At 43.0% G+C, this 25,194-nt stretch overlaps 1 protein-coding gene across 1 annotated transcript in view; it reads right to left on the minus strand.

The window, feature by feature from the left end:
- LOC110504815 (A disintegrin and metalloproteinase with thrombospondin motifs 2) overlaps window positions 1-25,194 on the minus strand; it is a 241,852-nt gene that overhangs the window by 60,294 nt on the left and 156,364 nt on the right. Inside the window, exon 4 of the mRNA XM_036969571.2 lies at window positions 10,615-10,820. Coding sequence (XP_036825466.2) covers window positions 10,615-10,820 — 206 coding nt within the window. The remainder of the gene's footprint in view (window positions 1-10,614; window positions 10,821-25,194) is intronic.

Raw genomic sequence — 25,194 nt, forward strand, 5'->3', positions numbered from 1 at the left:
ATAACACTACATAAAGAGAGACAACACTATATAAAGAGAGACAACTCTACATAAAGACAGACAACACTATATAAAGAGAGACAACACTACAGAAATAGAGAAATAAGACACACTACATAAAGAGATACAACAATACATAAAGAGAGACACCACAACACTACATTAAGAGAGACACCACAACATAAAGAAAGACCTAAGACAACACTAAATAAAGAGAGACAACAATACACAAAGAGAGACAACACTACATAAAGAGAGACAACACCAGAACACTACATAAAGAGAGACAACACTACATGAAGAGAGACCTAAGACAGCACTACATAAAGAGAGACAACACTACATAAAGAGAGACAACACCAGAACACTACATAAAGAGATACAACACTACATGAAGAGAGACCTAAGACAGCACTACATAAAGAGAGACAACACTACATAAAGAGTGACAACACTACATAAAGAGAGACAACACTACATAAAGAGTAATAACAGTACATAAAGAGAGACCACACTACATAAAGAGAGACAACACTACGTAAAGAGAGACAACACTACCTAAAGAGAGACAACATTACATTAAGAGAGACAACACTACATAAAGAGTAATAACAGTACATAAAGAGAGACCACACTACATAAAGAGAGACAACACTACATTAAGAGGCAAAACTACACAAAGAGCGACAACACTACATAAAGAGAGACAGCACTACATAATGAGAGAAAACACTACATAAAGAGAGACAAAACTACAAAATGAGAGACAACACTACATAAAGAGAGACAACAGCAAATAAGGAGAGACAACACTACATAAAGAGAGACAACAGTACATAAAAAGAGACAACAGCACATAAAGAGAGACAACACTAGATAATGAGAGACCTAAGACAACACTACATGAAGAGAGACAACAATAAAGAGAGTCAAGACTACATAAAGAGAGACAACAATACATAAAGAGAGAATACTACATAAAGAGAGAAAACACTACATAAAGAGAAACCTAAGACAACACTACACAAAGAGAGACAACACTATATAAAGAGAGACAACACTACATAAAGAGAGAACACTACATAAAGAGAGACAACACTACATAAATGGGGGCAACACTACCTAAAGAGAGACAAAACTACAAAATGAGAGGCAACACTACATAAAGAGAGACAACACTGCATAAAGAGAGACAACACTAGAAAATGCGAGACCTACGACAACACTACATAAAGAGAGACAACACTACATAAAGGGAAACAACAGTACATAAAGAGAGACCTAAGACAACACTACATAAAGAGAGACGACACTAGATAATGCGAGACCTACGACAACACTACATAAAGAGAGACAACACTACATGAAGGGAAACAACAGTACATAAAGAGAGACCTAAGACAACACTACATAAAGAGAGACGACACTACATAAAGAGAGGCTACACTAGATAAAGAGAGACCTAAGACAACACTACATAAAGAGAGACAACACTACATAAATAGAGACAACACTACATGAAGAGAGACAACACGACATGAAGAGAGACCTCAGACAGCACTACATAATGAGAGACAACACTACATAAAGAGAGACAACACTATATAAAAAGCGACAACACTACATAAAGAGAGACAACACTACATAAAGAGAGACAACACTACATAAAGAGAGACAACACTACATAAAGAGAGACAAAACTACAAAATGAGAGACAACACTACATAAAGAGAGACAACAGCAAATAAGGAGAGACAACACTACATAAAGAGAGACAACAGTACATAAAAGAGACAACAGCACATAAAGAGAGACAACACTAGATAATGAGAGACCTAAGACAACACTACATGAAGAGAGACAACAATAAAGAGAGTCAAGACTACATAAAGAGAGACAACAATACATAAAGAGAGAATACTACATAAAGAGAGAAAACACTACATAAAGAGAAACCTAAGACAACACTACACAAAGAGAGACAACACTATATAAAGAGAGACAACACTACATGAAGAGAGACAACACTAGATAATGAGAGACCTACGACAACACTACATAAAGAGAGACACCACTACATAAAGAGAGACAACACTACATAAAGAGAGACACCACTAGATAATGAGAGACCTAAGACAACACTACATAACGAGAGAAAACACTACATAAAGAGAGACAACACTACATAAATAGAGAAATAAGACACACTACATAAAGAGAGACCACAATACATAGAGACAACAACACATAAAGAGAGACCTAAGACAACACTACATAAGAGAGAGAACACTACATAAAGAGTGAAAACACTACATAAAGAGAGACAACACTACATGAAGAGAGTAAACAACACATTAAGAGAGACCTAAGATAACCCTACATGAAGAGAAACAACATTACATAGAGACAACACTAGATAATGAGAGACCCAAGACAACACTACATAAAGAGAGACCTAAGACTGCAATACATAATGAGAGACAACACTATATAAAGATTGACAAAACTATATTAAGAGCGACAACACTACATAAAGAGAGACAAAACTACATAAAGAGAGACAACACTACATAAAGAGAGACAACACTACCTAAAGAGAGACAAAACTACAAAATGAGAGGCAACACTACATAAAGCGAGACAACAGCAAATAAAGAGAGACAACACTACATAAAGAGAGACAACACTACATAAAGAGAGATAACACTACATGAACAGAGACACCACAACACTACATAAAGAAAGACAACACTACATAAAGAGAGACAACACTATATAAAGAGAGAGAACACTACATAAAGAGAGACAACACTACATAAAGAGAGACAACACTACATAAAGAGAGACAACACTACATAAAGAGAGACAACACTACATGAACAGAGACACCACAACACTACATAAAGAGAGACAACACTAGATAATGCGAAACCTACGACAACACTACATGAAGAGAGACAACAATACATGAAGGGAAACAACAGTACATAAAGAGAGACCTAAGACAACACTACATAAAGACTGATGACACTACATAAAGAGAGGCGACACTAGATAAAGAGAGACCTAAGACAACACTACATAAAGAGAGACAACACTACATAAATAGAGACAGCACTACCTGAAGAGAGACAACACGACATAAAGAGAGACCTTAGACAGCACTACATAATGAGAGACAACACTACATAAAGAGAGACAACACTATATAAAGAGAGAGAACACTACATAACGAGAGACAACACTACATAAAGAGAGACAAAACTACATAAAGAGAGACAACACTACATAAAGAGAGACAACACTACCTAAAGAGAGACAAAACTACAAAATGAGAGGCAGCACTACATAAACAGAGACAAGAGCAAATAAAGAGGGGCAACACTACATAAAGAGAGACAACAGTACATAAAAAGAGCCATGCCAAATATTTTCAGTGTCCTGAGGAGGAAGAGGCGCTGTCGTGCCCCCTTCACGACTGTGTTGATGTGTGTGGACCATGATAGACACCACCACATAAAGAGAGACCTAAGACAACACTACATAAAGAGAGACAACAACACGTAAAGAGAGACAACACTATACTAAGAGTGACCTAAGACAACACTACATAAAGACAGACAACACTACATAAAGAGAGACCTAAGACAACACAACATAAAGAGAGACAACACCACATAAAAACAGACAAAACTACATAAAGAGAGACCTGAGACAGCACTAAATAATGAGAGACAACACTACATAGAGACAGCACTATATAAAGAGAGACAACACTACAGAACTAGAGAAATAAGACACACTACATAAAGAGAGACACACTACATAAAGACAGACAACACTACATAAAGAGAGACAACACTATATAAAGAAAGACCTAAGACAACACTACATAAAAAGAGACAATACTACATAAAGAGAGACAACACCACAAAACTATATAAAGAGAGACAACACTACAACACTACATAAAGAGAGACAACACTACATAAAGAGTGACCAGATAGCACTACATAAAGAGAGACAACACTAAACAAAGAGAGACACCACTACATAAAGAGAGACAACACTACATAAAGAGAGACGCCACTACATAAAGAGATACAACATTACATAAAGAGAGTCCTAAGACAACACTACATAAAGAGAGCCCTAAGACAACACTACATAGAGACACCACATCACTAAACAAAAAGAGACAGCACTACATAAAGAGAGACATAAGACAACACTACATGAAGAGAGACAACACTACATAAAGAGAGACAAACTACATAAAGAGAGACCTAAGACAGTACTACATAATGAGAGACAACACTACATAAAGAGAGACAGCACTATATAAAGAGAGACAACACTATATAAAGAGAGACAACACTACCTAAAGAGAGACAAAACTACAATAAGAGAGACAACAGTACATAAAGAGATACAACACTACATAAAGAGAGACAAAGCTACGTAAAGAGAGACAAAATTACATAAAGAGAGACAACACTACATAAAGAGAGACAACACTACATAAAGAGAGACAACACTACATGGACAGAGACACCACAACACTACATAAAGAAAGACAACACTACATAAAGAGAGACAACACTACATAAGGAGAGACACCACTACATAAAGAGAGATACCACAACACTATATAAAAAGAGACAACACTACATAGAGAGAGATAACATTACATAATGAGAGACACCACAAATCTACATAAAGAGAGACCACAGTACATAAAGAGAGACAACACTACTTAATGAGAGACAACACTACATAAAGAGAGACAACAGCACATAGAGACAACACTACATGAAGAGAGACAACACTACATAAAGAGGGACAACACTATATAAAGAGAGACAACACTACAGAAATAGAGAAATAAGACACACTACATAAAGATAGACACACTACATAAAGACAGACACCACTACATAAAGATAGACTCCACTACATAAAGATAGACATAAGACAACACTACAAAAAGAGATACAACATTACATAAAGAGAGACCTAAGACAACACTACATAAAGAGAGCCCTAAGACAACACTACATAGAGACACCACAACACTAAACAAAGAGAGACAGCACTACATAAAGAGAGACAACACTACAAAAAGAGAGACAACACTACATAAAGAAAGACACCACTACATAAAGATAGACCTAAGACAACATTACATAAACCACTATACTACAACAACATGGTAGCAACATGACAACAAAACAGTAGCAACACATGGCAGCACAACATGGTAGAAACACAAGCATGGTACAAACCTTGTTGGGCACAGACAACAGCACAAAGGGCAAAAAGATAGAGAAAACAAATACATCACGTGTAGCAACCTCAAGTGTCCATAATTGAGTCTTTGAATGTAGAGATAGAGATTTAACTGTCCAGTTTGAGTGTTTTTTTGCAGCTTGTTCCAGTCGCTAGCTGCAGCAAACTGAAAAGAGGAACGAGGGATGTGAGTGGTTTGGGGACCTTTAACAGAATATGACTGGCAGAATGGGTGTTGTACCGAATGTGGAGGATGTGAGTTGCAGTATGCATCTGTAAGATGAGGTAGAGAGGGAGGGAATCAGCAGTGTTAGTTCAGAGTGTTAGTTCAGAGTGTTAGTTCGGAATGTTAGTTCAGAGTGTTAGTTCAGAATGTTAGTTTAGTGTGTTAGTTCAGAGTGTTAGTTCAGAATGTTAGTTTAGAGTGTTAGTTCAGCGTGTTGGTTCAGCGTGTTAGTTTAGCGTGTTAGTTCAGAGTGTTAGTTCAGAGTGTTAGTTCAGAGTGTTAGTTCAGAATGTTAGTTCAGAGCGTGAGTTCAGAATGTTAGTTCAGAATGTTAGTTCAGAGTGTTAGTTCAGAGCGTGAGTTCAGAATGTTAGTTCAGAGCGTGAGTTCAGAATGTTAGTTCAGAATGTTAGTTGAGAGTGTTAGTTCAGAGTGTTAGTTCAGAGTGTTAGTTCAGAGTGTGCTGCTCACAGATGTGTCCCATTCTCCCTATTATTACCTGCTGGCCTTTCTTTGTTATCACGCAGGCCTTTAACTTGGACATGATGCATTCATTAGCACCCACCACAGCCAGGCTAGCTTTATCAGCGACACATGCACACACACACGCACGCACGCACGCACGCACGCACGCACACACACACACACACACACACACACACACACACACACACACACACACACACAGAGACCCCCCCCCCCACACACACACACACACGCACACACACACACAAGCACAGCCACTCACAAGCACACAGCACTCCTATTAGAGTGGGCGAGTTGATTATTAACACCATCCAGCCATCTCGCTCATCACAAACAGTGTCTGTCAGTGTAAAGGTCTCCCATCAGTTAGACAGGGAAACAGTGTCCTCTGGGTTGATACAGTATCATTAAGCAGACACTTCATATGCAAGAGATTACAACACAATGGAATGGTCTCTCTCTCTCAGACAGTGGAATTTGACAGACTTTGGGGAGGGATATTGTGCATCACTGAGGCCCCCTGTCCTCCTGCCCTTGGCCGTGTGATTATGTGAGAGTGTGTGTGTGTGTTGGTGATTATGTGACTTGTGGAGGGGGGGGGTTCAGGGATCTTTTGATTCAGGTATCTCCTGTACATTCCTCTTCATTTCCCATGGAGCATTTAAGAAGCTGATCAATGGACTGCATTTCTCAGTCATGTTGTTCACCTCTGTTCTCCTCTCTGGGGGCAGCTTGTTGCTGATTGGGTGTGTGTGTGTTTGTTCATTGACGAACAAGCTCTGGGCTCTTCAATTGGTTGGTCATTGACAAACCAAACCACACTAGAATTTATCAATTGATGCTATTGAGAAAAAAAAGGATGATTTGGAAGAACCAGATTAACATGGGAAGAGAGTAGGAGGTAAACACTCTAGTTGAACTCTACAGACAGGATTCAAAGGTTGCCGTGGGAGCTGACTGACAGACTGCCCACCTCATCTCTGACCCCTATCTCTCACTCTCCCCTCCCCTGCTGTCTCTCCTTCTCATACTCATACTCCCTCTCTCTCCATTTCTTTCTCTCCCTCTCAATGTCCACCATGACTTCCTGACCTTTAGCTGACCCCAGATTGACCCCTACATGAAGTAGTGGCGGCGCAGAGAATGGAGAGAAAATGTTGCCATGGGGTGTAGAGAAAATGTTTCCATGGGGTGTAGTGAAAATGTTTCCATGGGATGTAAAGAAAATGTTACCATGGGGTGTAGAGAAAATGTTTCCATGGGGTGTAGAGAAAATGTTTCCATGGGGTGTAGAGAAAATGTTTCCATGGGGTGTAGAGAAAATGTTTCCATGGGATGTAAAGAAAATGTTACCATGGGGTGTAGAGAAAATGTTACCATGGGGTGTAGAGAAAATACTGCAATTTTCAAGCAACTTTTCTGCAAATCTGCCCACGTGTGTATATGATATCTGAGTGAGAGTGACTAATAAATTCAATGTGGGCCCTCTGAAGGTCAGGGCCTCTGGAGGTCAGGATCCCTGGAGGTCAGGACCCCTGGAGGCCAGGACCCCTGGGCACGTGCCCTTCACCCAGTTGGTATTCGGCCATGATTACTACAAGTTAAGATAGCTGGCTAGACTAACCTACCAATCTAAAACATTTTAGCTGGCATGGGTTAATTGATTGACTGTCAGTGATGGACATAACAAGAGGAAAACTTCTGATGTACAACCACATGTGTATTCTACTATTCTAACTCTCAAAAGAGATCCTGACTTACTTCCTAAAAAAAAGAAATATAAAAAAGGATAATAATTGGCTGGGGATCCTAATAGACCTCTCATGTACAGATAACAACAGAGAGACAGGCTGGCTACAGCTCTGAGTCACTCGTGGGCTAAGCTAGTTAGAGTAGGAGGGATCACTTAATGTGGAATATACTGTTTTTTCAGATTAATGATGTATACCTGGACATACAGTACGTACCGGGGAGCAACGGAAATCAACAGGACTGAAATTGTATATTGGGTTGAAAGTGTTCTCTCTATGTACTTCTCAGGGTACTATCTCGCGGATAGCATGGCCTGCTAAATGTCTGAATAAAAGCAAGATAAAAAATTATCTACACACTCACACAGCCTGCAGTATATTGTTCCCTCAAGCTTCCCTGGTAGAGGAAGATAACACACATGCGCGCGCACACACACACACACACACACACACACACACACACACACCCACACACACACACACACACACACACACACACACACACACACACACACACACACACACACACACACACACACACACACACACACACACACATACACACACACACACACACACACACACACACACACACCAAAAGGTTAAGATAACACACTCTTCTCTGCTCTGAGACAGCTTCTATGATCTGACCCTGGCAGCCTTGGACAACGATGAGGAGAAAAAGAAAGAGCCTCTTCAGCGTAGTCATGTTCCTAGATAGAATAAGGCCTCAATGGAAGCCACTGAAGGTATGGAGCCATGTTGCCTCATCAAAGGCTGAGGTAATAGCATCAATTGGATCTCCACACCAGTATTCGTCTCAGGTTAGAAGTGCTGATCTAGGGTCAGTTTGGACTTTTAAATCAAAATGAATGAGAAGGAAAATCTGAACCTAGATCAGAACTCCAAGTCTGAGCTTCTCTTTCCTTCACTTACTTTGATGTATGGAGATACCTCATGGAGAAACCTCATGGAGAAACCTCATGGAGAAACCTCATGGAGAAACCTCATGGAGATACCTCATGGAGAAACCTCATGGAGAAACCTCATGGAGAAACCTCGTGTAAAAAAGTTAAAAGGCAAAACTCCAAGTCCTGAGTACACTCCACCGCCAGAGAGACAGAGAGCGAGACGATCCTAAAGTGAGCAAAGTTAACTTTCAAGAAGAAAGTGGTATAGATGCCATGCGTGGGAGGTTGTTTTGCTTATTTATTTACTGTTTTTCGGGTTTTTCAGTAATTTATTCTGAATGCGCTGTTAAAAATCTCTCTGTCTCTGTCTCTAGATGAGAAGGGTGCCTGCAATATGGCTGTGCATTCCCCTCTAAGATTGTCTTATAGATATCTACAACAGGGAGTCAAAAGGGGGGGGTGCTGTTCTTTCACAACACCGGAGTAAAGACTGAAAGAACTGCTGCTGTTTCTGATAGAAATCTCTGATATCTGTCTGCTGCTTTTTTCACAAAGGCTACACACACACACACACTCGACAAACATACACATGCTCGACAAAAACACATGCAAACACATGCTCGACAAAAACACACGTGCCCGCATGTACACACACACAGACACGTACAAACACAATCTCTCTCTACTCTCAGATCAGGTTTAATTTTCAGAGATTCAATTCTACATGCCACATTCCCAATCACACACACTCACACACTCCTGGGAGGCAAGTGCTGGGCTAAGCTCTTTGTTGTGTCCTAAATCATATTGTCTGCTGGCTTTGCATCATTCCAATTGTGACACATGACATAACATCTGAAGGGACATTGTGTGAGAGCTGGGGCAGACGACAGGTTTCACTAGCCTGTGACCATTCTGTCGCTCACATGCACGCAAGCACACACAGAAAATATTTGAAATCCCATCATATTCATATAGAGGAGACAGACAGACAGAAAGACAGACGGTGAGATCTGGCAGGCAGGCAGGCAGGCAGGCAGGCAGGCAGGCAGGCAGGCAGGCAGGCAGGCAGGCAGGCAGGCAGGCAGGCAGGCCCTAGTTCTCTGTCCTAGTCTCTAGTTCCCTATCCTAATCTCTGGTTCTCTATCCTAATCTCTAGTTCTCTGTCCAAGTCTTTAGTTCTCTGTCCTTGTCTCTAGTTCTCTATCCTAGTCTCTGGTTCTCTGTCTTAGTCTCTGGTTCTCTATCCTAGTCTCTGGTTCTCTGTCCTAGTCTCTAGTTCTCTGTCTTAGTCTCTGGTTCTCTATCCTAGTCTCTGGTTCTCTGTCCTAGTCTCTAGTTCTCTGTCTTAGTCTCTGGTTCTCTATCCTAGTCTCTGGTTCTCTGTCCTAGTCTCTAGTTCTCTGTCTTAGTCTCTAGTTCTCTGTCCTAGTCTCTAGTTCTCTGTCCTAGTCTCTAGTTCTCTGTCCTAGTCTCTAGTTCTCTGTCTTAGTCTCTAGTTCTCTGTCTTAGTCTCTAGTTCTCTGTCCTAGTCTCTAGTTCTCTGTCCTAGTCTCTAGTTCTCTGTCCTAGTCTCTAGTTCTCTGTCTTAGTCTCTAGTTCTCTTCCTAGTCTCTAGTTCTCTGTCCTAGTCTCTGGTTCTCTATCCTAGTCTCTGGTTCTCTGTCTTAGTCTCTAGTTTTCTGTCCTAGTCTCTGGTTCTCTATCCAAAGCTCTCTAGTTCTCTGTCCTAGTTTCTAGTTCTCTGTCTTAGTCTCTAGTTCTCTGTCCGAGTCTCTTGTTCTCTGCCCTAGTCTCTAGTTCTCTGTCCTAGTCTCTAGTCCTCTGTGAGTGTACTGTTTCATTTTAGCTGCCATATTGGACAGTTCTTTCATGCAAAGGAGAGTGTGTGTGTGTGCCTCTGTTTGTTTGTGTGTGTGAGCGTACCTCTCTGTGAGTGTGCTATACCTACGATGTTCATGAGCGTGAGCAGGTACTTCTGGACGTGTTCCTTGCCATGGAATTGGACCACGGAGTCATCCACCCCGAGTAGGACCTCGATGTTGTAGGCTCTCTCTGGACTCTGTCTCCTCTGTCTCTGGGCTCGGGTCTGGTTGATACTCTGCTCCACACCACGATACAGGGACTCGAGGTCTAACAGACCAGGCAGGTCAGCACCTAGAGACAACACAGACACACTGTTAACATCTAAAACACACACACACACACACACACATACACACACACACACACACACACACACACACACACACACACACACACACACACACACACACACACACACACACACACACACACACACACACACACACACACACACACACACACACGCACACTGTTAACACCTAAAACACACACACAGTTAACATCTAAAATACACACACTGTTAACATCTAAAACACACTAACACAGACACACTTTTATAATATAAAACATAAAACACAACCTGTTATAACATAAAACACACACAATTAACATCTAAAACACACAAACTGTTAACATCTAAACCACATAAACTGTTAATATCTAAACCACACAAACTCTTAACATCTAAACCACACAAACTGTTAACATCTAAACCAAACAAACTGTTAACATCTAAACCACACAAATGATTAACATCTAAACCACATAGACTGTTAACATCTAAACCACACAAACTGTTAACATCTAAACCACATAAACTGTTAATATCTAAACCACACAAACTCTTAACATCTAAACCACACAAACTGTTAACATCTAAACCACACAAATGGTTAACATCTAAACCACATAGACTGTTAACATCTAAACCACACAAACTGTTAACATCTAAACCACACAAATGGTTAACATCTAAAACACACACACTGTTAACATCTAAAACACACAAACTGTTAACATCTAAAACACACACACACTGCTAGAAACACAAGCATTTCGCTACACCCACCTGCTAAACGTGTGAATGTCACCAGTAAAATGTTACACACAGTTAACATCTAAAAAACACACACAAACACACACACTGTTAACATCTAAAAAACACACACACACAAACACACACACAGTTAACATCTAAAAAACACACTCAAACACACAAACTGTTAACATCTAAAACACACACACAAACACACACACTGTTAACATCTAAAACACACACACACAGACACACACACACACACACACACACACACACAGACAGACAGACAGACAGACAGACAGACAGACAGACAGACAGACAGACAGTTAATATCTAAAATGCAGGCACACACGCAGGCACACGCACACACCACACACACACACATCGACACACACACACACACACACACACACACACAATGCTGTCTCCACAGCCAAAGATGGCTCTACTCATCCTGCCACAGACAGAAACACTGTGGCTTCCACAGAACATTATCCACTTGTTGGAAAGACTGGGAACGCCCGGCAATCTGGAGCCACATGTCTCTACGGAATCTACATGCACTATCCTGTCAGGCTCTGTACACAGACACTCTTAGCTAAGGACTGTGTGTGGCCTTAGCCTGCAGTTACCAGGCAGCCTATCAGGCTGAGAGACGTGGTCTCATGGAGAGATGCTTCACTGTGGGGATTAGCTGCATGGTCACTGGTTAATGCCAGTGTGAGAAAATCAAGTACAGTACAGTACAGTACACTGTACATTTAACATGACAATTCTTCCAGACATACAATAGCAGTCAAAAGTTTGGACACACCTACTCATTCCAGGGTTTTTCTTTATTTTACTATTTTATACATTGTAGAATAATTGTGAAGACATCAAAACTATGAAATAACACATATGTAATCATGTAGTAACCAAAAAAGAGTTAAACATAGGAGAGTGATGGAGTGCTGCATCAGATGACCTGGCACCCACAATCACCTGACCTCAATTGAGATGGTTTGGGATGAGTTGGACCGCAGAGTGAAGGAAAAGCAGCCAACAAGTGCTCAACATATGTGGGAACTCCTTCAAGACTGTTGGAAAAGCATTCCATGTGAAGCTGGTTGAGAGAATGCCAAGAGTGTGCAAAGCTGTCATCAAAGCGAATGTTGGCTACTTTGAAGAATCTCAAATATAAAATCTATTTTGATTGTTGTTTAACACTTGTTTGGTTACTACATGATTCCATATGTGTTATTTCATTGTTTTGATGTCTTCACTATTATTCTACACTCAGTTTATTCATTTAGGAGACCCAGAACGCTAGGCCTTCTGAAGTCAAATACAGTGAAACTTAGATTTCAATTTAGGTCGTGCTCAGTCCACTGGTGGTGCTTATTAAATTCTGTCGGTAGTATCTCATTTGGACAGGTATGAGCTTTTTGTTGCGTGTCATATAATGATGAGGAAAGGCAACTTGATACAGAGGACAGTGATATCAGGAAAGAGAGCTACTAAGCTAACACACATGGTGAAATGCTTTAAGAGCCATACGGGCTTTAACATACACTATGTGGAACTGTTTGATCCTTACTGGTGTAACGCATCCGAGTGTTGGAGTATGAAGGGTTGGTGAGAGAAACTAGAGAGATAGTGAGGGAGAGAGAGAGAGAGAGAGAGAGAGAGAGAGAGAGAGAGAGAGAGAGAGAGAGAGAGAGAGAGAGAGAGAGAGAGAGAGAGAGAGAGAGAGAGAGAGAGAGAGAGAGAGAGAGAGAGAGAGAGAGAGAGAGAGAGAGAGAGAGAGAGAGAGAGAGAGAGAGAGAGAGAGAACAAGGGGGCTGCTGGGTAAATCTACCTCCTAGTCTCCCGTCTCGCAATCAGCAAGGGGCATCCTTTCCTTCCCGCTGCTCTTATGCAATGTTACCTAGGCAACCGGCTCATGGGTAAAACAATGCACCGCACAGCTAATATTGGCTCCGGAGTCGCTAGGAGAATTATCCTAGAAGTTGGACGGAATAAGATTCAGTAGCAGCTAAATATGAGTGACAGAACATTGTGAGGATGTTCTCTCTCTAACTACAGTGGAAGGGGGAAATAATTAAAGGGACAATTAAACATAATTGTTTTTTTAAACAGTCACGGGTGTACAATTCTTTTTCCAGCAGGTGCCATTGTCTAGGCTATCATGTATCTATGAGCATACATGTAGACAATTATTCAGGGCATCTTTAATCGAATTAGTTCAAGTTAAGGCCCCTGTCCTTCAAAACAACCCCTGCTTGTTTGTCCTAAAAGGCCCTAACTCTTGTTAACGAGCATGATGTCATAACCACACCATCTGCTTTTAAAGACAGGATCACTTCAGATATTCTGGTTACATAAAGACAATCGACGGAAAGCAACAGTTGGACTCTTTTGATTTTTTTAGGAGGATGCCATCCCTCTGGATAAAATGTCCTGAGGCTGCAAGTTAGGGTGAAAATAATGTATAACTTCAGTTTAAGAAAAACCAGTTAAAACATCCCTGGTTAACTCTTGCCCTCGAATGCCGGCCACATTTTCCTCCCCGATGCCCACAGGTCTATTACGAACCTCTTCACCTGTCTTCTCTGGGTCTTGAGTAAACTACTTTAACTTGAGTAGCTTTTGAACACGTGATGGACAGAGAGAGAGAGAGAGAGAGAGAGAGAGAGAGAGAGAGAGAGAGAGAGACCACGTTAGAAAGACATGTTTCCCTCAGATTACACAGACCCACAAATAATTCTAAAACAAATCCAATTTTGATAAACTTCCATATCTATTGGGTGAAATACCACATCAAAGCAGCAATATTTGTGACCTGTTGCCACAAGAAAACGTCAACCAGTGAAGGACAAACACCATTGTAAATACAACCCATATTTTTTTAAATGTATTTCCCCTTTTGTACTTTAACTATTTGCACATCATTACAACACGGTGTATAGACATAGTGTGTCACAGTCTTCTCCACTATATTTATGGAGTGTGTCACAGTCTTCTCCACTATATTTATGGAGTGTGTCACAGTCTTCTCCACTATATTTATGGAGTGTGTCACAGTCTTCTCCACTATATTTATGGAGTGTGTCACAGTCTTCTCCACTATATTTATGGAGTGTGTCACGGTCTTCTCCACTATATTTATGGAGTGTGTCACAGTCTTCTCCACTATATTTATGGAGTGTGTCACAGTCTTCTCCACTATATTTATGGAGTGTGTCACAGTCTTCTCCACTATATTTATGGAGTGTGTCACAGTCTTTTCCACTATATTTATGGAGTGTGTCACAGTCTTCTCCACTATATATATGGAGTGTGTCACAGTTTTTGTCACCAGGTACACAATAATAAATACAATCTCCTCACCTACAGTTCTGTAATCAGTCTACATGTTTCACTGTCTCTGGCTCTTGTCTTGACAATGCTAACAATTTTTATTTTTTCTTAAAGTTGTTGTTACTGTCTATTACAACACTTTCCCTACACAAGAGACTGTCTGGTACAGTGTCCATCTTGTCCTCCTGCTTCTCTCCCCTAATCCTCTTCCCCTCCCTCTCTCCTCCCTCTCTACTCCCTCTCTCCTCCCTCTCTACTCCCTCTCTCCTCCCTCTCTACTCCCTCTCTCCTCCCTATCTGCTCCCTCTCTACTCCCGCACTACTCCCTCTCTACTCCCTCTCTACTCCCTAACTCCTCCCTCTCTACTCCCTCTCTCCTCCCTCTCTCCTGCCTCTCTCCTGCCTCTCTACTCCCTCTCTCCTCCCTCTCTACTCCCGCACTACTCCCGCACTACTCCCTCTCTCCTCCCTCTCACCTCCCTCTCTCCTCCCTCTCTACTCCCTCTCTCCTCCCTATCACCTCCCTCTCTCCTCCCTCTCACCTCCCTCTCTACTCCCGCACTACTCCCGCACTACTCCCTCTCTCCTCCCTCTCACCTCCCTCTCTCCTCCCTCTCTACTCCCTCTCTCCTCCCTATCACCTCCCTCTCTCCTCCCTCTCACCTCCCTCTCTACTCCCGCACTACTCCCTCTCTCCTCCCTCTCACCTCCCTCTCTCCTCCCTCTCTACTCCCTCTCTCCTCCCTATCACCTCCCTCTCTCCTCCCTCTCACCTCCCTCTCTACTCCCGCACTACTCCCTCTCTCCTCCCTCTCTACTCCCTCTCTCCTCCCTCTCTACTCCCTGTCTCCTCCCTATCTGCTCCCTCTCTACTCCCGCACTACTCCCTCTCTACTCCCTCTCTACTCCCTAACTCCTCCCTCTCTACTCCCTCTCTCCTCCCTCTCTCCTGCCTCTCTCCTGCCTCTCTACTCCCTCTCTCCTCCCTCTCTACTCCCGCACTACTCCCGCACTACTCCCTCTCTCCTCCCTCTCACCTCCCTCTCTCCTCCCTCTCTACTCCCTCTCTCCTCCCTATCACCTCCCTCTCTCCTCCCTCTCACCTCCCTCTCTACTCCCGCACTACTCCCGCACTACTCCCTCTCTCCTCCCTCTCACCTCCCTCTCTCCTCCCTCTCTACTCCCTCTCTCCTCCCTATCACCTCCCTCTCTCCTCCCTCTCACCTCCCTCTCTACTCCCGCACTACTCCCTCTCTCCTCCCTCTCACCTCCCTCTCTCCTCCCTCTCTACTCCCTCTCTCCTCCCTATCACCTCCCTCTCTCCTCCCTCTCACCTCCCTCTCTACTCCCGCACTACTCCCTCTCTCCTCCCTCTCACCTCCCTAACTCCATCCTCTCAACTCCCTCTCTCCTCCCTCTCACCTCCCTCTCTACTCCCTCTCTCCTCCCTCTCACCTCCCGCTCACCTCCCTCTCTACTCCCTCTCTCCTCCCTCTCACCTCCCTCTCTACTCCCACACTACTCCCTCTCTCCTCCCTCTCTCCTACCTCTCTCCTCCCTCTCTACTCCCTCTCTCCTCCCTCTCACCTCCCTAACTCCTCCCTCTCACCTCCCTAACTCCTCCCTCTCTACTCCCTCTCTACTCCCTAACTCCTCCCTCTCTACTCCCTAACTCCTCCCTCTCTACTCCCTCTCTCCTCCCTCTCTACTCCCTCTCTCCTCCCTCTCTCCTCCCTCTCTACTCACTCTCTACTCCTTCTCTCCTCCCTCTCTACTCCCTCTCTACTCACTCTCTACTCCCTCTCTTCTCCCTCTTTACTCCCTAACTCTTCCCTCTCTACTCCCTAACCCCTCCCTCTCTACTCCCTCTCTCCTCCCTCTCTACTCCCTCTCTACTCCCTCTCTCCTCCATCTCTCCTCCCTAACTCCTCCCTCTCTACTCACTCTCTACTCCCTTTTCTAAGTCAGTTGCAGTTCAGTCTGAAGATATTTCAATTCCATGTGTGTAGTAACACAAGGTGGACCATAACAAAATATCTAGAGTACTCCTCCCTTGTCCTCATTCCCCTACTGCCCCTCCCTTTTCCTTAACCACCTAATTCCCCTACAGACCTCTCCCTTTTCCTTAACCACCTCATTCTCCTACTGCCCCTCCCTTTTCCTTAACCACCTCATTCTCCTACTGCCCCTCCCTTTTCCTTAACCACCTCATTCTCCTACTGCCCCTCCCTTTTCCTTAACCACCTCATTCGCCTACTGCCTCTCCCTTTTACTTTACCCCTCATTCTCCTACTGCCCCTCCCTTTTCCTTAACCACCTCATTCTTCTACTGCCCCTCCCTTTTCCTTAACCCCTCATTCTCCTACTGCCCCTCCCTTTTCCTTAACCACCTCATTCCCCTACAGACCTCTCCCTTTTCCTTAACCACCTCATTCTCCTACTGCCCCTCCCTTTTCCTTAACCACCTCATTCTCCTACTGCCCCTCCCTTTTACTTTACCCCTCATTCTCCTACTGCCTCTCCCTTTTACTTTACCCCTCATTCTCCTACTGCCCCTCCCTTTTACTTAACCACCTCATTCCCCTACAGACCTCTCCCTTTTCCTTAACCACCTCATTCTCCTACTGCCCCTCCCTTTTACTTTACCCCTCATTCTCCTACTGCCTCTCCCTTTTCCTTAACCACCTCATTCTCCTACTGCCCCTCCCTTTTCCTTAATTAACCACTTCATTCTCCTCCTGCCCCTCCCTTTTACTTTACCCCTCATTCTCCTACTGCCCCTCCCTTTTCCTTAACCACCTCATTCTCCTACTACCTCTCCCTTTTACTTTACCCCTCATTCTCCTACTGCCCCTCCCTTTTACTTTACCCCTCATTCTCCTACTGCCTCTCCCTTTTACTTTACCCCTCATTCTCCTACTGCCCCTCGCTTTTACTTAACCACCTCATTCTCCTACTGCCTCTCCCTTTTACTTTACCCTTCATTCTCCTACTGCCCCTCCCTTTTCCTTAACCACCTCATTCTCCTACTGCCCCTCCCTTTTACTTTACCCCTCATTCTCCTACTGCCCCTCCCTTTTCCTTAACCACCTCATTCTCCTACTGCCTCTCCCTTTTACTTTACCCCTCATTCTCCTACTGCCCCTCCCTTTTACTTTACCCCTCATTCTCCTACTGCCTCTCCCTTTTACTTTACCCCTCATTCTCCTACTGCCTCTCCCTTTTACTTTACCCCTCATTCTCCTACTGCCCCTCCCTTTTCCTTAACCACCTCATTCTCCTACTGCCTCTCCCTTTTACTTTACCCCTCATTCTCCTACTGCCCCTCCCTTTTCCTTAACCACCTCATTCCCCTACAGACCTCTCCCTTTTCCTTAACCACCTCATTCTCCTACTGCCTTTCCCTTTTACTTTACCCCTCATTCTCCTACTGCCCCTCCCTTTTTCTTAACCACCTCATTCTCCTACTGCCCCTCCCTTTTACTTTACCCCTCATTCTCCTACTGCCCCTCCCTTTTACTTTACCCCTCATTATCCTACTGCCCCTCCCTTTTACTTTACCCCTCATTCTCCTTTACATGTGTGACAGAGAAAAATATGACCTCACCCTGTCTCCCCCTCAAAAAGCCTCCCCTCTGCCTCCCCCATCGCTCCCCTCTCCATCGCTCCCCCATCGCCCCCCCCCCCCCCCCCCGGACTTCTCATTATTAGGACACAAAGGTGCTCTGTCTTTCAACCTTTGCAAATGTCAAAAACGTCTGGCGCCTGCAGAAGAGAGCCAGAAAGAGAGAGGCAGAGAGAGAGAGAGAGAGACAGAGAGAGACCGTGAGAGAGAGAGGGAGAGAGAGCAAGAGAGAGAGAGACAGCGAGAGAGAGACAGCAAGAGAGAGACAGCGAGAGAGATCCAGAGAGAGAGGGTGAGAGAAAGCCAGAGAGAGAGAGAGACAGAGACAGAGAGACAGAGACAGAGACAGAGAGAGACACAGAGAGAGACACAGAGAGAGACACAGAGAGAGACACAGAGAGAGAGAGAGGGAGGGAGACAGAGAGAGAGAGAGAGACAGAAAGAGAGAGGGAGAGAGAGAGAGAGAGAAATAGAGGGGGAGACAGAGAGAGAGAGAGAGAGAGAGAGGGAGGGAGGGAGGGAGGGAGGGAGGGAGGGAGAGAGAGAGGGAGGGAGAGAGGGAGAGAGAGAGAGAGAGAGAGAGAGAGTTTTTAAAAAGTTTTTATAAAACCTTTATTTTTTACTCAAGTGTTAACATAAATAATGACACACTGCCTTTTCAGAAATGAAACAAATGTAATTCCTAAACAAAAATAAATACATAACATATACATTCAACTTATTTCAGCAGCAAAAAATAATTTCCCCTCCTCTACAAAACAAAGCGCTCCTTCGTAGGCCCACTTCTCCTCAAATAATAGGAGATCTTTTACAGCTGAAAAGAACTCAAAATCTACTTTTATTCTTGCTTTCACTAAACCTTTAAAAACACATCTTACATCCTGCCCATATCCCGTTTCTATCTTATGTTTCCTACTCATCAAAATTGACATCTTAGCTTGTCCCAAAATAAAATGTAACATTTGACATTTTCTTTTCTGTTGTTTACTATATTGAAACCCCAAAATAAAAACAGTGTTATTGAAAAACTCCCCTACAGCTTTAAACAAAGATTCCAACATTTCCAATAGCGGTTTTATCCTCTCACACTCCATAAAACAGTGAAAAATGGTTTCTCTTATATTACAAAAAGGACATCCATCTCTAACATCTGAGTTAATAACAGATACAAAAGCATTAACTGCAATGATGCCATGTAAAACCCTCCATTGCATATCACCAGTACCCTTTTGTAACGGTGGCTTGTACAGTGCTCTCCATGCTGGCTTTACCTTGTCATCAATGCCCAATTTTACCCTCCATGGAGTATCTTTTCTATTTTTCAATTTATCTTTATTCAACACCTTGACACACCCCCTATACAAGTCCTTCCCATTCACCTCATCCAAACCCACCTCCTCCAACCCTCTCAAATCCAGCAATAACGCCTTTCTTTCTGACTCTGGGATATTTGGTGTAATCCCTAGTTTTGGAAATGAGACGTCTTCATCTTGCACCTTCTTCTTGTGGCTACTAAGCATACCCCATTCTTTCGCTGACAGAGCCTTCCTACAGCTCCCCAGCATTTGTCCGACAATCCTTTCCGACCTCATCCCCAAATGTTCTGCCAACCGTCTTCCATCCATTAAGGCGGGCCCAGCCATGGCCAATAACTGTCTTAAGGTGATGATTTTCCCCTTCACCAGAATCTTGGATAAATGTGGAACAGCTGCAGTTGTACAATCCAGTCTTGCCCCATACACTAGAGGTTCCTCCAACAGCCAATGCACTGACTCCGCTGAAGTTCTTCTGGACACCTTCATTATGCTCCACACTCTGAGAAGGCCTCTGTAAAACGGAGGTACTCCCTCCCTAGAAATCTGGCTACTATCAACCAGAAATAAAGCCTTCTTTAAACCTAATCCTCCAACCCGCTGTAATATAAGACCTGCCACCCCTCTCCACACCACATTTTCCGGTCCATAAAGCAACCTTTGAATAAACTGAAACCGGAAAGCAGCAGCCCTACTAGCAAGATGTACAAGACCTTGTCCCCCCTCCTCTTTTGACAAATATAAAAAACACTTTGTGGAACCCAGTGATATTTATCCCAAAAGAAATCCACAATAATTGCCTGTATCTTAGCCAGAAGGCCAGATGGTGGTTCTAAAACTGACAACCGATGCCACAGTGCAGAGGCAATCACATTGTTAACTATAATAGTGCGCCCCCTATATGACATACGAGATAGTAACCAACGCCATCTCCTCATCCTCCCTTCCACCATTTCAACCACCCCACTCCAAGATACTTAAAACCTCCCTTACACCATTCTAGCCCCCCTGGCAAAGCCATGATCCCTCCAGACCATTCTCCAATCTGTAAAGCACAACTCTTTTCCCAATGTACCTTTGCAGAGGATATTCCCCTAAAACGATCAACCATTAGACTCAAGCTATCCACCTCCGCTTGATTTTTCACTAGCACAACTACATCATCAGCATAGGCTGAAAGACGAATAGGAGGAATATCCTCTGAAAGGCACACCCCTGCAATGCAACTTCTAATGCTATTAAGTAGTGGCTCTATAGCAATAGCATATAACATCCCTGACATAGAACATCCCTGCCTAATACCTCTACACACTTTAAAAGGAGCACTCAAACCGTTAACTTTCAATACACTTTCAATGTCACCATATATCACCTTTATCATGGCAATAAAACCAGAGCTGAACCCAAACGCCTCAAACGTGTGCCATAAATATTGATGTTCAACTCGGTCAAATGCCTTTTCCTGATCAATAGAAATTAGACCAGCATCCAACCCAATAGCCCTAGAGACTTCCAAAAAATCAAGAATCAGAGAAATGTTATCCCCTATCTGCCTGCCAGGAACACAGTAGGACTGATCCGTATGTATGATTTGCCCCATCACCTCCCTCAACCTGTTGGACAAAGCCTTTGACAATATCTTATAATCAGTACACAATAAAGCCACCGGCCTCCAGTTCTTCACCTCCCTCGGGTCACCCTTTTTGGGCAGTAGGGTGAGGACAGCCCTTCTGCAGCTTATTGGTAGTAACCCTCCGGTTAAACTATCATTAGCTACTTCTAACCAATCCTCTCCCAACATATCCCAAAAAGACTTAAAAAAGTCAACGGGAAGCCCATCAATGCCTGGTGCCCTTCCATTTTCCATGCCTTTTAATGCAGTGTATAAATCCTGCAAAGACAATGGTTGCTCAAGCTCAACCTGAGCTTCTGCAGCCACCTTTGGGAGCCCATCAAAGAACTTCTGTGTCACTGTTTTGTCCTCTTTGTACTCACACTTGTAGAGCTCAGCATAGAACTCTACTGTCCTCTTTCTAATTTCACTAGGGCTAGTGAGCTCTTGTCCAACAGCTGATTTGAGACAATGAATAATTTTCCTTTGTCCATTCTTTTTCTCTAAACCAAAGAAAAATTTGGATGAGGCATCCATTTCAGATATTCCCTGAAATTTACTTCTCACCAGTGCCCCCTGTGCTCTGATACCCAGCAGGTCTGCCAATGCAGCTTTTCTCCTCTTGAGGGCCTGAGTATGGCCTCGATCTCCTGTGGTCTCAACCAACGTCATGAGTTCCACTATTTCAATCTCTAGGGCTTTCATTGATCTGGTGATATCCTTGGTGACATTCCTCGTGTATTGATTACAAAATTGTTGAATCTGGATTTTCCCTATATCCCACCATTGTTGACGGGATGCAAAATTGGCCTTTTGAGACCTCCACCTCTCCTAAAAAAAACTGAAACAGTTCCTGAAGTGAGCATCACTCAATAAAGTTATATTAAAATGCCAGTATGCGCTTTTAGGTTTTACATCGTTAATGAACACCACCTCTGTTATTAAACAATGATCAGAAAATCCTACTGGAGTTATCACACTTGATTTACAGACCTGAAATTGATGCTCAAAAACATAAAACCTATCTAACCTGGCCATAGAGATGATGTTCTCTCTCACATGCGCCCAGGTGTACTGCCTTGTTCCTCCATGTTGACTCCGCCAAATATCACACAGTTCATTTGTTACAATAAGGCGTTTTAAAAACGTCCTTGAGGCTATATGAGGTTCTTGGTGATTTCTATCTAAATCGCTAACTGTGCAGTTTAAATCCCCAGCAATAAACAAATAATCTTCTTTGTTACATTTCTCAATGGTATTTGATAATGTCTCTAAAAAACATACCCTCTCAACTGTCACCACTGGGGCATATACATTTATCAGACACATATTGATGTTTTCATACCTTGCTCTAACTTTTAATAACCTCCCCTCAACTACCTCTTCAACCTCATATGACAAAGGCAAAAACCCTTTTGAGAACAAGATAACCACACCCCCACTTTTTGAGTTTTTATGACTACACACCACTGTCCCAACCCCCACTCCTGTTGCCACATAACTTCATTTTCCAAATTACTATGTTTCTTGTAGAAAAATTATGTCACTTCCCTTTCCCCTCATTAACTCATACACCATGGCTCTTTTTTTAACATCTCTTGCCCCATTTACGTTTAAAGAAGAGATCTTAAAACTGCTCATGGATAAAAAGTTAACTGCAAGTTAACTGCAACTGAACTCTTTCATTTTCTTTAGAATTTACATCACTTATTACTCTCGTGACCACTTTCTTGAGTCTAGCAATTTCAGGGCTTTTCAAACCTCCCCCTGTAATTTTTGACATCAGAAACTTTGCTGATTCAATAAACAATTCACGTTCAGGGAAAAAATCAGTTACATTGTAATCCTGCATATATTTCTTCCCTTTTGTCAACTTCAGAAATTGACGTATCTTCTCGATCCCATACCTCCCTTCCACCCCATCTATCTCACTATATTGTTGTGACGCGTCAGATGACTCACTCTCGCTATCCTCCCCAGAAGAAAACCCCATCTCTACAACCTGTTCATCTTCAACTGATTTATCCATCTCTACCTTTCTCTTAGAATTAGACCCTTCACCACCCCTTAAATTCTTCCTTTTACTCCTCGGTATTTTGAAAACATCCGCTTCCTTTTCCGTTATTTCAATCTCTTCTTGACCTCCAATTTCATTTTCCAGCACCACCTCAGCGACGGCAGTCGCAATCTCACCTACTGTTTCCCCTCCCTCTTTGTTCTGATCTACCACAATTGCCCCCGTATCCACAATGCCTTCCTCTCCTACTTTTCCAACCACATCTGCCCACCTTCTCTCTTCCCCTACACCTGTAGTATTTTCATCCCTTCGCTGTGGTACGTTAGTTGCACCCGCACTAAAGCTACTACCAGGCTCAGCGCGCTCATTCTCGGGACAATTACGCACCAAATGTCCCTCTCTTCCACATCCAAAACATTTCATTGATTCAGTAGATGCATAGAAGACATAATCAAATCCATCAATCTTAAAACTAAACGCTAAATTCAGTTCATCTCCTTCCGTTTTTAAAATCATATGCACTTGTCTCCTATGAGACACGACATGTTTCAACAACGGAGATTTGCATCCAAAAATAACCTTCTTTATTGTAGATACGATTTGACCATGGCGAGATAACTCTCGCTCTAACACTTCATCTCTAACAAATGGTGGCACGTTAGAAAGCATAACTTTCTTCGCCAGATTCATAAGCGGAAATACCGGCGTCTGTGTCTCCCGCAACACAACACCCCTCTCAACTATCTTATTCACCTTTTCAATTGAATCTAAGAATATCACTACAGCGCTATTCATCCTTGAGGCTGATGATGCTATCATACCCAATGATAGCACCCACAGCCAAGCTACATTCTTCCACTGAACACCCAGCCGCAGCAGGAATTTTTACTCCATGCCTCCGACTAAGTTTTTCAAACTCTACACTTCCGCGAGTGAGCATTGCAACCAGCCCCACCCGCTGGTTGTGCCCTCTCGAAAAACCAACCTCAAAGATCCCAGCACCCCTATACGTGCTTAGTGATAGTTAAACAATATACCCTTAAAACAACTAAACTAATCAATATACAGTGCCTTGCGAAAGTATTCGGCCCCCTTGAACTTTGCGACCTTTTGCCACATTTCAGGCTTCAAACATAAAGATATAAAACTGTATTTTTTTGTGAAGAATCAACAACAAGTGGGACACAATCATGAAGTGGAACGACATTTATTGGATATTTCAAACTTTTTTAACAAATCAAAAACTGAAAAATTGGGCGTGCAAAATTATTCAGCCCCTTTACTTTCAGTGCAGCAAACTCTCTCCAGAAGTTCAGTGAGGATCTCTGAATGATCCAATGTTGACCTAAATGACTAATGATGATAAATACAATCCACCTGTGTGTAATCAAGTCTCCGTATAAATGCACCTGCACTGTGATAGTCTCAGAGGTCCGTTAAAAGCGTAGAGAGCATCATGAAGAACAAGGAACACACCAGGCAGGTCCGAGATACTGTTGTGAAGAAGTTTAAAGCCGGATTTGGATACAAAAAGATTTCCCAAGTTTTAAACATCCCAAGGAGCACTGTGCAAGCGATAATATTGAAATGGATGGAGTATCAGACCACTGCAAATCTACCAAGACCTGGCCGTCCCTCTAAACTTTCAGCTCATACAAGGAGAAGACTGATCAGAGATGCAGCCAAGAGGCCCATGATCACTCTGGATGAACTGCAG

The sequence above is a fragment of the Oncorhynchus mykiss genome, chromosome 25 (genome assembly GCF_057628025.1).
Source record: "Oncorhynchus mykiss isolate SJ-2025 chromosome 25, ASM5762802v1, whole genome shotgun sequence".
NCBI lineage: Eukaryota > Metazoa > Chordata > Actinopteri > Salmoniformes > Salmonidae > Oncorhynchus > Oncorhynchus mykiss.